The sequence below is a fragment of the Perca fluviatilis genome, chromosome 20 (genome assembly GCF_010015445.1).
Source record: "Perca fluviatilis chromosome 20, GENO_Pfluv_1.0, whole genome shotgun sequence".
NCBI lineage: Eukaryota > Metazoa > Chordata > Actinopteri > Perciformes > Percidae > Perca > Perca fluviatilis.
This window is the reverse complement of record NC_053131.1, coordinates 34,261,635-34,275,270: the sequence shown is the minus strand read 5'-3', so window position 1 is coordinate 34,275,270 and position 13,636 is coordinate 34,261,635. Positions and strand designations below refer to the sequence as shown.

At 43.7% G+C, this 13,636-nt stretch overlaps 1 protein-coding gene across 1 annotated transcript; it reads left to right on the top strand.

The window, feature by feature from the left end:
- Window positions 1-1,477: 1,477 nt before the first annotated feature.
- On the top strand, window positions 1,478-13,064 carry LOC120549317 (dehydrogenase/reductase SDR family member 13-like). The gene is made up of 5 exons (XM_039786143.1): window positions 1,478-1,708; window positions 3,915-4,033; window positions 7,321-7,444; window positions 11,363-11,689; window positions 12,612-13,064. The coding sequence occupies exons 1-5, from the start codon at window positions 1,579-1,581 to the stop codon at window positions 12,872-12,874; spliced, it is 963 nt and encodes a 320-aa protein (XP_039642077.1). The 5' UTR covers window positions 1,478-1,578; the 3' UTR covers window positions 12,875-13,064.
- The last annotated feature ends 572 nt before the right edge of the window (window positions 13,065-13,636 follow it).

Sequence of the window (13,636 nt, the reverse complement as noted above, 5' to 3'; positions counted from 1 at the left end):
GGTGAGTGGTGGGGGCTGTAGTTGGTCTGGAGTGGGGGAGGGGTGTGAATGTTTCCCTCTCAAACCTGCAGTAGAAGGCATTCAGGTCATCGGCAAGGCCATTGTTAGCCTCAGCAGTGGGGGATGGTCTCTTATAGCTGGTGATGACTTGAAGGCCTCTCCACAGTGCTGCAGTCGTTGGCTGAAAAAAGTTTTTCAACTTTTCAGAGTAGCTCCTTTTAGCCTACTCAGGTAATATGTTAAAAGGTGACTTTAACTTCTACCAAAGTCTGTTTCTGGTAACATACTTGTACTTTTACTCGAGTATTGTTTTCAAGTAGCCTGGCTGCGCCCTCCTACGTACTTCTGCTCAATTTTCATTTCCCGTCAGTACTCTGTCCGGGTTTGCGGTATATTCTTGGGTTTTCTCCGGCCAAATATTTGGGGGTCCAACCAGTGAACACAGGGAGTGGCTGAGAATGATGGCGTTGAGGTTGTGCGCTAGTTTGAGTTGTAGTTCTGTAATGGCGGCGGAGAAAATGCGAGCGAAGCCATTCGGTCCGTTGTGTTAACGCTGCCGAATATCCAGAAGTTAAAGCCCGGGCAAGACCAATCTTTGCTGAGTTGTGTTGGTGGCCATGATGTGGTGGCCCTCCTCCCCACGGGGTTCGGGAACAGTTTGATTTTCCAGGTCGCTCTGTTAGTGGTGAAGGAGTTGGCTAAGGCTAATTCTAGCAATGCAAATGCTAAATATAATTGTCGGTCTCCCCTCTTGTTGCACATGCGCATGACAAACATCATGACCAAACGGTAGCGATTGGTTCTGGCAGATCCAGAGTGGCTCTGGGCAGATCCAATAGTTTTAAACTTCAACAGAGTACCCGCCTTCAAGGAAATTAACACTTATCAATGTAGAGTGGCCAGACTCTCTGTACACGTGAAATGTACCAGAGTCTGGTAGGACCAGGCTAGTGTACCAGAGTCTGGTAGGACCAGGCTAGTGTACCAGAGTCTGGTAGGACCAGGCTAGCTTTTCAAGTATGTGTATGTATTTCACAGCACTTTGTCTGTCTGTGTCTGAAGATGTCTCATAAATTCACCAAAAGTTAGTGTTAGATAACGCCTCATTTGCATATCTAAACAGAACAATTCAGAAAACTTTCAACACATAAAATAACTGTCTGCGTTTCTGTCTTCAGGTCATATAAACGGTGGAAGGACAGAGGAAGGCTTTGGCTTTTTCTTCTCCTGTAAAGTGGAAGAGTTTTAGTGCAAGAATCTGAAGGAAACCTGATCGCAGAAACAGTTCAGAGAAGAAAGAGGTTGGCCAAAGGGGGGAAAGGGTGCGGAGCTGCTGATAAAACTGTTGCATAAGCTAGAGTCCACACACACACACACACACACACACACACACACACACACACACACACACACACACACACACACACACGCTGTGTCTCTCCACCCTTGTTAGTTACACAGCCTACAGTGGGCGGGTCAAAGTGCCTCCGCAGGGGAACCACTCTGCCAGGGGGAGGATCTGACACTTCACATGTTTCCTTCACTAAGTGTCTGAACGTTTGTGTGTCTGCAGGCAGGATGATACTGGAGCTGCTGCTGTTCGCTGCTCTGCTAGTCGGAGGTTATTTTCTTCTCCACATGACTTTTCTCAAGCTGCCACGATGTAAAAGTGCTGCAAAGTTACACGGGAAAACCGCCATCGTCACCGGTGAGTTCACATTCTGCAGAGCAGATGATTACACTTTTAGAACTGACTGAAACTATTAGAAATATGCACAAAACAGCTGAAACGGAACTGATGGCGGAGAAAACCTTGCTTTAAATGTGGAAAAAGACATGTTTCTACACAGTCAGGAGACATTTAAACAATCAGAGGACACTTATTCTGAAATGCCTGAGGGATTTAGCTTAGAGTTAGAGCTCGTGAGAACCAAGGTCCGGACCAAGGTTCATATTTCAGTTACATTGTCTAATTTGATCCAGAAAGTTTTGGTTTGACACAGCAGTTATGTTAGCGCACTAAAGACCTCTAGTCTACGTGACAAACCTACGTCCTGCTGTCATCACATACGTGAGCAGCGTCTCCTGATACTTATAATTGATTGGTTTGTAGACGGGCTTCCCCGTCCTCTCGTCTCCTCTCTCTGTGTCGGAGTTTTTGCAACTGACTGCTACTCTCCCCTACTGACTTTGGTTTTGTTGTGATGTTGAGAAGCAAGAAACGGGAACTTTCTTTTGGAGCCTTTTTCACTAACGCCAACTTACTACCACTAGTTTTACTAGATACATTTAAGTTATAGGAGATTATACCTAATTTTGAAATGAATAATTATTTTGGCTAATATTAGAGGAACGCATGTTGATGGATAATCACAGACGTGTATCTCAAAGTTTAGATTTGGTTTTAAATCCATTTAAATTTGTTCAAATTATATAAATTGAATACCCAAAATTCAATGAAAGTAGTGATCAAGTACTTACAATTGTACTTAACGTTTTGGGTAATTTGGTTAAAAAAAAAAACATATTTCTCTTATAGAAGTTTTGAAAACGAGTCAAATTTGACCCAAGGACAACAGCACAAGGGTTAAAAGCTTATTCTTAATGTGTGAAAAAGTGCTCGACACAACCTCACTGTCACAAAGTTCATAAGGAAGTTCCTGTGATTCTGTTGAAAGCTCAAACACGGCTGATAAATGCACTGTCAGCTGTTGTTTCCACGGTCAAGTAATGCACGTATAAGTCTAAATAAGAACCCTGTCTGTTTATGAGCAGGTTCTTTCTGCTTTTAACCTGAAAGGAAGTCCCTGTTTGATGCTAAATAGACGTGTTTTGGGTGGAGTGTCACTAACTGGACTCTAGACTATTTACAGCCATCAGGCACTTTAGATAACTTAACGTCAGATGGAAATGTTCCAACTACAACTACCGCTTCTTTGAGAGCCAAAACAACTTAGTTTTTGTGTGAAAAATAACCTTAAGAAAAGCTAGAAAGTGGACTTTGATTGTTCTGTCACACATACTGTTCTCAAGATGTTCCTTTCCTGCACAGTAGTAGATTAATGTATCTTAAAATATGGACATAAGTCACTTAATCTCAACACATACGCTCATGCAACATAAAACATGCTCTCATATACATTAGACAGGTACCTATATAGTAAGCACTTTAACTCCTCCTTTCATTGGCATTTTTTAAGCAAACCAAAGTAGGATCAGTTGTGTAGTCTAGTCTTTTGTAGTGAATATACTGTGGCTTCATACACGCAGAGACACACACACACACACACACACACACACACACACACACACACACACACACACACACACACACACACACACACACACACACACACTCTATCTTTGTGGGGGAATTGCATTCCCTGGCCCCTTACCCTAACCTTAAAGGTCCCATGGCATGAAAATGTCACTTTATGAGTTTTTTTTTTAACATTAATATGAGTTCCCCCCCCAGCCTGCCTATGGTCCCCCAGTGGCTAGAAATGGTGATAGGTGTAAACCGAGCCCTGGGTATCCTGCTCTGCCTTTGAGAAAATGAAAGCTCAGATGGACCAATCAGGAATCTTCTCCTTATGAGGTCATAAGGACCAAGGTTACCTCCCATTTCTCTGCTTTGCCCCCCCCAGAGAATTTGGCTCACCCATGAGAGAGAGACATCATGGCTTTCAAACGAGCAAAGTGACAGTTGGTCAAGACCACACCCCGACCCTCCACCTATACACATAGTCATGAAAATTTGCCGAAAAGTCATGGAAAAGTATTGGTTAAAATGCGTATGAACCCTGTGGAGATCCATCCAATGGTTGTTGAGATATCTCTGTCTGAACCAACCATTTCCATCCGTTAACGGCTGATAAAACTGTCCTCTCTGTTACTCTGTCCTCCCTCTCCAGGAGCAAACACCGGCATCGGTAAGACCACGGCGATGGATTTGGCCAGGAGGGGGGCGAGGGTGATCCTGGCCTGCAGGGACAGACGGCGAGCCGAGGCCGCCGCCCAGGAAATCATCCAGGTAAAGAGACAAAACACTCCTGCCTGTAGAGGTCACAAATTAAACCTTTGTTTATCAATCAAATCAAAATGTATTTATATAGCACTTTACAACCAGCAGGTATCCAAAGTGCTTAACATCAGAAACACATGTCATACAATAGAAAGAATGAAACATAGAAAACAGTAAAATCAGAAAAGGTTACAAAGAAACAGAAGAATTAAATGGTCACACCACTGCTGCATATTAAAGGCCAGACGAAACAGATACGTTTTGAGTTTGGAGCTAAAAAGAGCTCCATCTGTGGTAGTGCGAATATCAGGGGTAACTTGTTCCAGAGTCTCGGGACAGCAACCCCAAAAGCCTGATCACCCCAACGTTTATACCTTGATCTCGGCACTTCTAAAACTCGCTGATTTGAAGAACACAATGACCGGTTGTGCTCCCGCAAAGTTAAAATTAAAAAAGTATCGACAAATACTCCGGGGCCAGACCATTTAAGGCCTTGAAAGCAGACAATAAAACCTTGGAATCTATTCTAAAACGCACAGGGAGCCGATGTAGGGTGTAGAGATTTTTAACACATACAAGGAATTTGTTTTGGTGTTGTTGGTGCACATCACACATTCTCTAAATGGAATATTAAACAACATAAGTATAGGTTATATTATAATATGTGCACTTCTAGATGCATTTGTTAAAAAGCGAGCAGCAGCAATTTGCACAAGTTGAAGACGTGAGATGGAGGTCTGAGTCAGACCAACATAAAGAGCATTACAGGAATCCAACCTTGAACTAATGAAAGCATGAATCGCCTTTTCTAGATCTAGATCGTTTAGACGTTAATTACTCGTGTTTATCGTGGATAATCAGAAAATATCACTGTTTTTTCTCCAGAACTTGTACATGTAACTATATGTCAATAGTGGAAGAGGTATTTTTTACTTGCATAAAGGTAGCAATATTACAGTATTTATTGTTATTAATATTATACAGCTGCTTAATAAAAGCTTTCTACTCAAACAGACGTACATGTGTCATTAGTATGAGAAAGAAAAGATATTTTAACTGTCAGGCTCAGACATAAATATCTTAATGCCTGTCGGGCTCGGGTCAGGTTCGGACAGAAGAATGCGGCACGATCCGCACTCTAGTACCCCCTACAGTCCTCTAGAGTACCCCTAGGGGGGACACGTACCCCCTACAGTCCTCTAGAGTACCCCTAGGGGGGACACGTACCCCCTGCAGTCCTCTAGAGTACCCCTAGGGGGACATGTACCCCCTGCAGTCCTCTAGAGTACCCCTAGGGGGGACACGTACCCCCTACAGTCCTCTAGAGTACCCCTAGGGGGGACACGTACCCCCTGCAGTCCTCTAGAGTACCCCTAGTGGGACATGTACCCCCTACAGTCCTCTAGAGTACCCCTAGGGGGACATGTAAAGGGAGTTTTTCCTTGCCACTGTCGCAATAGCCACTGCTAATGCTTGCTCTTGAGGGAATTACTGTAATTGTTGGGGTTTTGGAATTTATAGAGTGTGGTCTAGACCTACTCTATCTGTAAAGTGTCTTGAGATTATGATTTGATACTATAAATAAAATTGAATTGAAATTGAATTGAATGTACCCCTGCAGTCCTCCAGAGTACCCCTAGGGGGACATGTACACCCTGCAGTCCTCCAGAGTACCCCTAGGGGGACACGTACACCCTGCAGTCCTACAGAGTACCCCTAGGGGGACATGTACACCCTGCAGTCCTACAGAGTACCCCTAGGGGGACATGTACACCCTGCAGTCCTACAGAGTACCCCTAGGGGGACATGTACCACCATAAACAGAAGAGCTTAAAGTTAGGCTATCAGGGTCCAAACATCATGACAGAGAGTTCATGCAGCTAAAAGCAAGTCAACAATCAGATATGTTAATAATCAGATAAGTGATTTTCCATTACCTGTACTTGTGAACTTGCGAGTTCATTCTTCCAAGAACACAAGTCCGTTCTTTGCAATCTTGAGATTGACAAACAGCCTCGCTATGACTCTGGAGTCACTACTCACTCTGGAGATAATCACATCACTCTCGCTCTACCACGCACGCACGCACACAGACAGACACACAGACAGACAGACACACACACACACACACACACCACACAAACACACACACACACACACACACACACACAGACACACACACACAGACACACACACACAGACACACACACACAAACACAAACACACAGACAATTCAATTCAATTCAATTTTATTTATAGTATCAAATCATAAGAGTTATCTCAAGACACTTTACAGATAGAGTAGGTCTAGACCACACTCTATAATTTACAAAGCCCCAACAATTCTAGTAATTCCCCCAAGAGCAAGCACACAGACACACACACACACACGCACACAGACACACACAGACAGACAGACAGACACAGACAGACAGACACACACACACACACACACACACACACACACACACAGACAGACAGACACAGACAGACAGACAGAGACAGACACAGACAGACACAGACAGACAGACACACACACACGCACACACACACACACACACACACAGACAGACAGACAGACACAGACAGACAGACACAGACAGACACAGACAGACAGACACAGACAGACACAGACAGACAGACACAGACAGACACAGACAGACAGACAGACACACAGACAGACACACACAGACAGACACAGACAGACAGACACACACACACGCACACCCCACACACACACAAACACACACACACACACCACAAACACACACAAACACACAGACAATTCAATTCAATTTTATTTATAGTATCAAATCATAAGAGTTATCTCAAGACACTTTACAGATAGAGTAGGTCTAGACCACACTCTATAATTTACAAAGCCCCAACAATTCTAGTAATTCCCCCAAGAGCAAGCACAGACACACACACACACACACACACACACACACACACACACACAGACACCCCCACACACACACACACACCAGCCCTGCTATTCTCTTAAATACACCAACATACATGTAAACTTGAGGCCACTTACGTTGGCTACGGTGAAAGCTCTGCGTGGATCTCTCCAGGACCAGGAATCAGACTTCAGACAGCACTGTGTGTACGGCTGATTTAGTGAGACATAAATAAGACAGGAGTGATAATAACTGTATGTTACCGACTTTGAAAATGCAACTTCCGAGTACCAATGGAACGCAGTATTTGCTGTAAGTGTTTGATCGTGTTTTCTAACCCGTGCGTGTTGTTGTTGTTGTTGTTGTTGTTGTTGTTGTTGTTGCGTTCAGGAGACGGGGAACAGCCAGGTGATCTTCATGCAGCTGGACCTGGCCAGTCTGAAGTCGGTTCGCTCTTTCGCTGACGAGTTCCTCCGCTCCGAGTCCAGGCTGGATCTGCTCATCAACAACGCCGGTAAACAAATGGTTAAATATTAGTGTTAAATAGAGTGTCTAAGTCAACTTCTCTAAAGGCGCTGACACACCGAGCCGATAATCTGTCTGGCGAGGTCGGTGACTCGAGTCTGTTCGGTGTGTCCCGTGCAGTCTGGGGGGCTGTCGGCGTTCACTTTGGCCGATTTGACGTGTTTGATTTGATTTGATTTATTTAATTGTATCAAAAATGCCATGAACATGAAAATACATCTAATACAATCGTGGATAAAAACACAATAAAGTCCAGGACTTACTTCCATTGTGGTCCCTCAACACATCAGGACAAGACAAGACACAGAGTACAGAGTGTGTGATAAAAATCGACACGACATAAAAACATTTTCCGTAAATATAAAACCTTTTTCCTTAAAATGTTCAGTAAGAGACTAGTCAGTCTGGGGGGGGCTGTCGGCGTTCATTTTGGCCGACCTGACATGTTCAGTCGGAGGCAGGGCAGTCGGGACTCACCTGGAAATGGCGAGCGGGATGAGGTGACTAGAGTCTCTCAGAATCTGATGAAAATCTTTTAAACTGACCTTTGTTGATCTGAAATGAAGACAGATTCAGCAACTGCACACACACACACACACACACACACACACACACACACACACACACACACAGAGACACACACACACAGAGACACACACACACACACAGAGACACACACAGAGACACACACACAGAGACACACACACAGAGACACACACACACAGCCTATTTCTCTCATCAGTTGTTTTCAGTAACATGTCTCGGTGAACTATTTTAGTCCGATATGAGATCAGATTCTGAACGAGACGCCGTGACAGTCTGGCTTTGAATTTCCGGAGAAACCAGGAAACCTGATGTCAATCTTACTTTAGTCTTTGTGCTAAGCTAGGCTAAAGATGTGTGCTAAAATAGACTAAAGATGTGTGCTAAACTAGGCTAAAGATGTGTGCTAAACTAGGCTAAAGATGTGTGCTAATCTAGGTTTAAGAAGTGTGCTAATCTTGGCTAAAGATGTCTGCTAAGATAGGCTAAAGATGTGTGCTAAACTAGGCGAAAGATGTGTCTTAAACTAGGCTAAAGATGTGTGCTAAATAGGCTAAAGATGTGTGCTAAGATAGGCTAAAGATGTCTGCTAAGATAGGCTAAAGATGTCTGCTAAGATAGGCTAAAGATGTCTGCTAAGATAGGCTAAAGATGTGTGCTAAGATAGGCTAAAGATGTGTGCTAAACTAGGCTAAAGATGTGTGCTAAACTAGGCTAAAGATGTGTGCTAAATAGGCTAAAGATGTGTGCTAAACTTGGCTAAAAATGTGTGCTAAACTTGGCTAAAGATGTGTGCTAAACTAGGCTAAAGATGTGTGCTAAACTAGGCTAAAGATGTGTGCTAAACTAGGCTAAAGATGTGTGCTAAGATAGGCTAAAGAGGTGTGCTAAGATAGGTTTAAGAAGTGTGCTAAACTAGGCTCAAGAAGTGTGCTAAAATAGGCTAAAGATGTGTACTAAATTAGGCTAAAGATGTGTGCTAAAATAGGCTCAAGAAGTGTGCTAAACTGGGCTAAAGATGTGTCTAAGCTAATACTTGCTGGATCACTGACATTAAAATAACATCTGACCTGGAGGTTAACGAATGAAATGAGCGATTAGCTCCATCAAATCTACTGTTCAGCTGCAGCTTGTAGTCTGAAGTGTAGCTGTGATGTTTGTGTAACTGTGATGTTTGTGTAGCTGTGATGTTTGTGTAGCTGTGATGTTTGTGTAGCTGTGATGTTTGTGTAACTGTGATGTTTGTGTAGCTGTGATGTTTGTGTAACTGTGATGTTTGTGTAGCTGTGATGTTTGTGTAACTGTGATGTTTGTATAACTGTGATGTTTGTATAACTGTGATGTTTGTGTAGCTGAGATGTTTGTGTAACTGTGATGTTTGTGTAGCTGTGATGTTTGTGTAGCTGTGATGTTTGTATAACTGTGATGTTTGTGTAACTGTGATGTTTGTTAACTGTGATTTTTTACTGTGATGTTTGTATAACTGTGATGTTTGTGTAACTGTGATGTTTGTGTAACTGTGATGTTGTTAACTGTGATGTTTGTGTAGCTGTGATGTTTGTGTAACTGCGATGTTTGTGTAGCTGTGATGTTTGTGTAACTGTGATGTTTGTGTAACTGTGATGTTTGTGTAACTGTGATGTTTGTGTAACTGTGATGTTTGTATAACTGTGATGTTTGTGTAGCTGAGATGTTTGTGTAACTGCGATGTTTGTGTAGCTGTGATGTTTGTGTAGCTGTGATGTTTGTGTAACTGTGATGTTTGTGTAACTGTGATGTTTGTGTAGCTGTGATGTTTGTGTAACTGTGATGTTTGTGTAGCTGGATGTTTGTGTAACTGCGATGTTTGTGTAGCTGGGATGTTTGTGTAACTGTGATGTTTGTGTAGCTGGGATGTTTGTGTAGCTGTGATGTTTGTGTAGCTGGGATGTTTGTGTAGCTGGTAAGGGTGTGACGAGATCTCGTTTTACGAGATCTCGCGAGATCTCGCGTGACGAGATTTCTCGTCGAGGTGAAAAGAGTGAAAGAGTGACAGACAAGACGAACACGATATGTAAACATTGTAAGAAAGAAATGCCGTACTACTAACTAGTTAGTAGAGAGCTGTGGTGGTGCTGTAAGTGTTTTTGCATAGTGCTCGTGTTAGCCGCGGTATACGGCATTTTTTTCTTACAATATTTACATATTGTGTTCGTCTTGTCTGTCACTCTTTCGCCGTTTATTATTTCCGCAGGAAAACCAAAATGTTGCCACACAAATGATTTAAAAGTGGCAGGGGATTTTCAATAGTAATTCCACGCTCCATCACGCTGACATCACATCGCCTCCACGAGACAACTTTTCACCTCGCGAGAAATCTCGTCGTTCTCATGAACCCAATCTCGTGATGTGTTTCGTCTCGTGGAGTAAGCGTCTCGTCACACCCCTAGCTTGTAACCTTGGTTCTCTGAGTAAAGACTATTTTTCCCAGTCATATTTCTTAACTGAAGTTTTCTTTAAATTAGTGTTAAAATCGCGTCTCGCTCTCGTGACCCCAATCTCGTGTCTCGTCTTGTCTCGTGAGCGAGTGTCTCGTCACACCCCTAGTAGCTGTGATGATTGTGTAGCTGAGATGTTTGTGTAGCTGTGATGTTTGTGTAACTGTGATGTTTGTATAACTGTGATGTTTGTGTAACTGTGATGTTTGTGTAGCTGTGATGTTTGTGTAACTGTGATGTTTGTGTAGCTGTGATGTTTGTGTAACTGATGTTTGTGTAACTGTGATGTTTGTGTAACTGATGTTTGTGTAACTGTGATGATTGTGTAACTGATGTTTGTGTAACTGATGTTTGTGTAGCTGTGATGTTTGTGTAGCTGTGATGTTTGTGTAACTGGGATGTTTGTGAGGTTTGTGTAACTGGGATGTTTGTGATGTTTGTGTAACTGGGATGTTTGTGATGTTTGTGTAACTGGGATGTTTGTGATGTTTGTGTAACTGTGATGTTTGTGTAACTGGGATGTTTGTGATGTTTGTGTAACTGTGATGTTTATGTAACTGTGATGTTTGTGATGTTTGTGTAGCTGTGATGTTTGTGTAACTGGGATGTTTGTGTAGCTGTGATGTTTGTGTAACTGTGATGTTTGTGTAACTGTGATGTTTGTGATGTTTGTGTAACTGGGATGTTTGTGATGTTTGTGTAGCTGTGATGTTTGTGTAACTGGGATGTTTGTGATGTTTGTGTAACTGGGATGTTTGTGATGTTTGTGTAGCTGTGATGTTTGTGTAACTGGGATGTTTGTGATGTTTGTGTAACTGTGATGTTTGTGTAGCTGTGATGTTTGTGTAACTGTGATGTTTGTGTAACTGTGATGTTTGTGTCTTCAGGTCTGATGAACGGTGGTAAGACGGAGGACGGTTTCGGGATGATCTTCGGCGTGAACCACCTGGGTCACTTCCTGCTGACGGTGTTGCTGCTGGAGCGTCTGAAGGCGAGCGGGCGGAGCCGCGTGGTCACCGTGGCCTCCAAGGCCTACGAGATGGGGAAGGTGGACTTCAACTGCCTGACGACGCACAGAGACGTGGCGCTCGGCGACGGCGACCTTCAGCTCTTCCACAAGTACTGCCACAGCAAACTGTGCAACGTGCTCTTCACCTACGAACTCGCCAAGAGGCTGCAGGGCTCCGACGTCACCTGCTACAGCCTCCACCCAGGTACGCTGACCGCCGTTTCACCAAAGATCCTCTATACTAAACCACGTGGCGGTAACCGTTGCCCGGTTGCTTTTGGCAGTATGACTACGGGGCGAAAGAATCGCTCATAATCGGTGTTCACGGTCACTTCTGGCTCAATACACACACACGTTTGACGCGCAATAAATATTTGTATTTCTGTCATTCCTTCTGACAGAAATGATCTTCCATACCTATAAAGAAATGAGTTAAAAGTACACACACACACACACAGACAGACAGACAGAGAGAGAGAGAGACAGAGAGAGAGAGACACACACACAGACACAGACAGACAGAGACACACACACACACAGAAAGAGACACACACACAGACAGACAGACAGAGACACACACACACAGAGACACACACAGACAGACAGACAGAGACACACACACACAGAGACACACACACAGACAGACAGGGACACACACACAGACAGACAGAGACACACACAGACAGACAGACAGACACAGACAGACACAGACAGACAGACAGACAGACAGACAGACAGACAGACAGACACACACACACACAGACAGAGACACACACACACACACACAGACAGACAGAGACACACACACACACAGACAAAGACAAACAGACAGAGACACACACACACACACACAGACAGACAGATACACACACACACACACACACACATCATACACACACACACACACGCACGCACACACACACAGACAGACACACACACAGACACACACACACTGTCAGTTTCATGTTTTTCACGTTTTAGTTTGTACTTCTTTATGGGTTTTTATGTCTGATTTCATGTACCTGTATTGTATTATTATGTCTTCTATTTATTGTATTTCACTTTATTTTGAAGCACTTTGTGATTTTAATCTGTGAATAAACTTGACTTCCTTCGTCTGCCTCCAGGCGCCATACAGACGGAGATCGGGCGGTACGCTGGTTTCTGGTGGAGTCTCATGATGAAACCCATCGTGCTTCTGTTCTTCGTGGACGCCGAGTCCGGCGCTCAGACCACGCTGCACTGCGCCCTGGAGCCAGGCATCGAGCACGCCAGCGGCCAGTACTTCAGCTGCTGCGCGCCGAAACTGAACATCGAGTCGAAGGCGACGGACGACGCCGCTGCCAAGAAGCTGTGGGAACTCAGCGAGAGTTTCTGCGGCCTGGCCTGAAACAAAACTGTGTTTAATCCCCGAGTAATAATTAGGATTTTAAATAATATACAGAATAATTAAGAGTAGGGTTAGGTATCGTTTGGGTTTTTCTGATACCGGTGCTAAAATGATTTTAAAACGGTGCCTGAACCGATACTTTAAAAAAAATAGGGTAATAGGGAATAGGGTATTTTACAATAACTTTGAATGCACCACAAGGCTTAAAGGTCCCATGACATGGTGCTCTTTCGATGCTTTTTTAAGGTGGAGGGTGGGGGTGTGGCCTTGACCAACTGCCACTTTGCTCATTTGAAAGCCATGATGTCTCTCTCTCTCTCTCTCTCTCATGGGGGGGCCAAATTCTCTGGGCGGGCAAAGCAGAGAAAGGGGAGGTAACCTTTCTCCTTATGACCTCATAAGGAGAAGGTTCCTGATTGGTCCATCTGAGCTTTCATTTTCTCAAAGGCAGAGCAGGATACCAGGGCTCGGTTTACACCTATCACCATTTCTAGCCACTGGGGGACCATAGGCAGGCTGGGGGAACTCATATTAATGTTAAAAAAAAAACTCATGAAGTGAAATTTTAATTCCATGGGACCTTTAATAGTTTCAAGTGAACGCACCGTCTATGTTGTTTTTCCGACAATTGCATCTGCAGACTGCTTAACGTCCCATTGTTGGAATCCTCTACAGTGATATACAGTCACACCGTTTACCGTTAGCTGTCAGCATTTTAACCGTGTTTAATCCAGCTGCTAGCTAACGCTAGGCTAACGTTAC

What these genes read in the sequence shown, in the direction of transcription:
- LOC120549317 (XM_039786143.1), top strand. Translation starts at nt 1,579, where the DNA reads ATGATACTGGAGCTGCTGCTGTTCGCTGCTCTGCTAGTCGGAGGTTAT. An exon ending in GAAAACCGCCATCGTCACCG is followed by an intron (nt 1,709 to 3,914) that starts GTGAGTTCACAT and finishes CTCCCTCTCCAG; the next exon opens with GAGCAAACACCGGCATCGGT. An exon ending in TCTGCTCATCAACAACGCCG is followed by an intron (nt 7,445 to 11,362) that starts GTAAACAAATGG and finishes TTGTGTCTTCAG; the next exon opens with GTCTGATGAACGGTGGTAAG.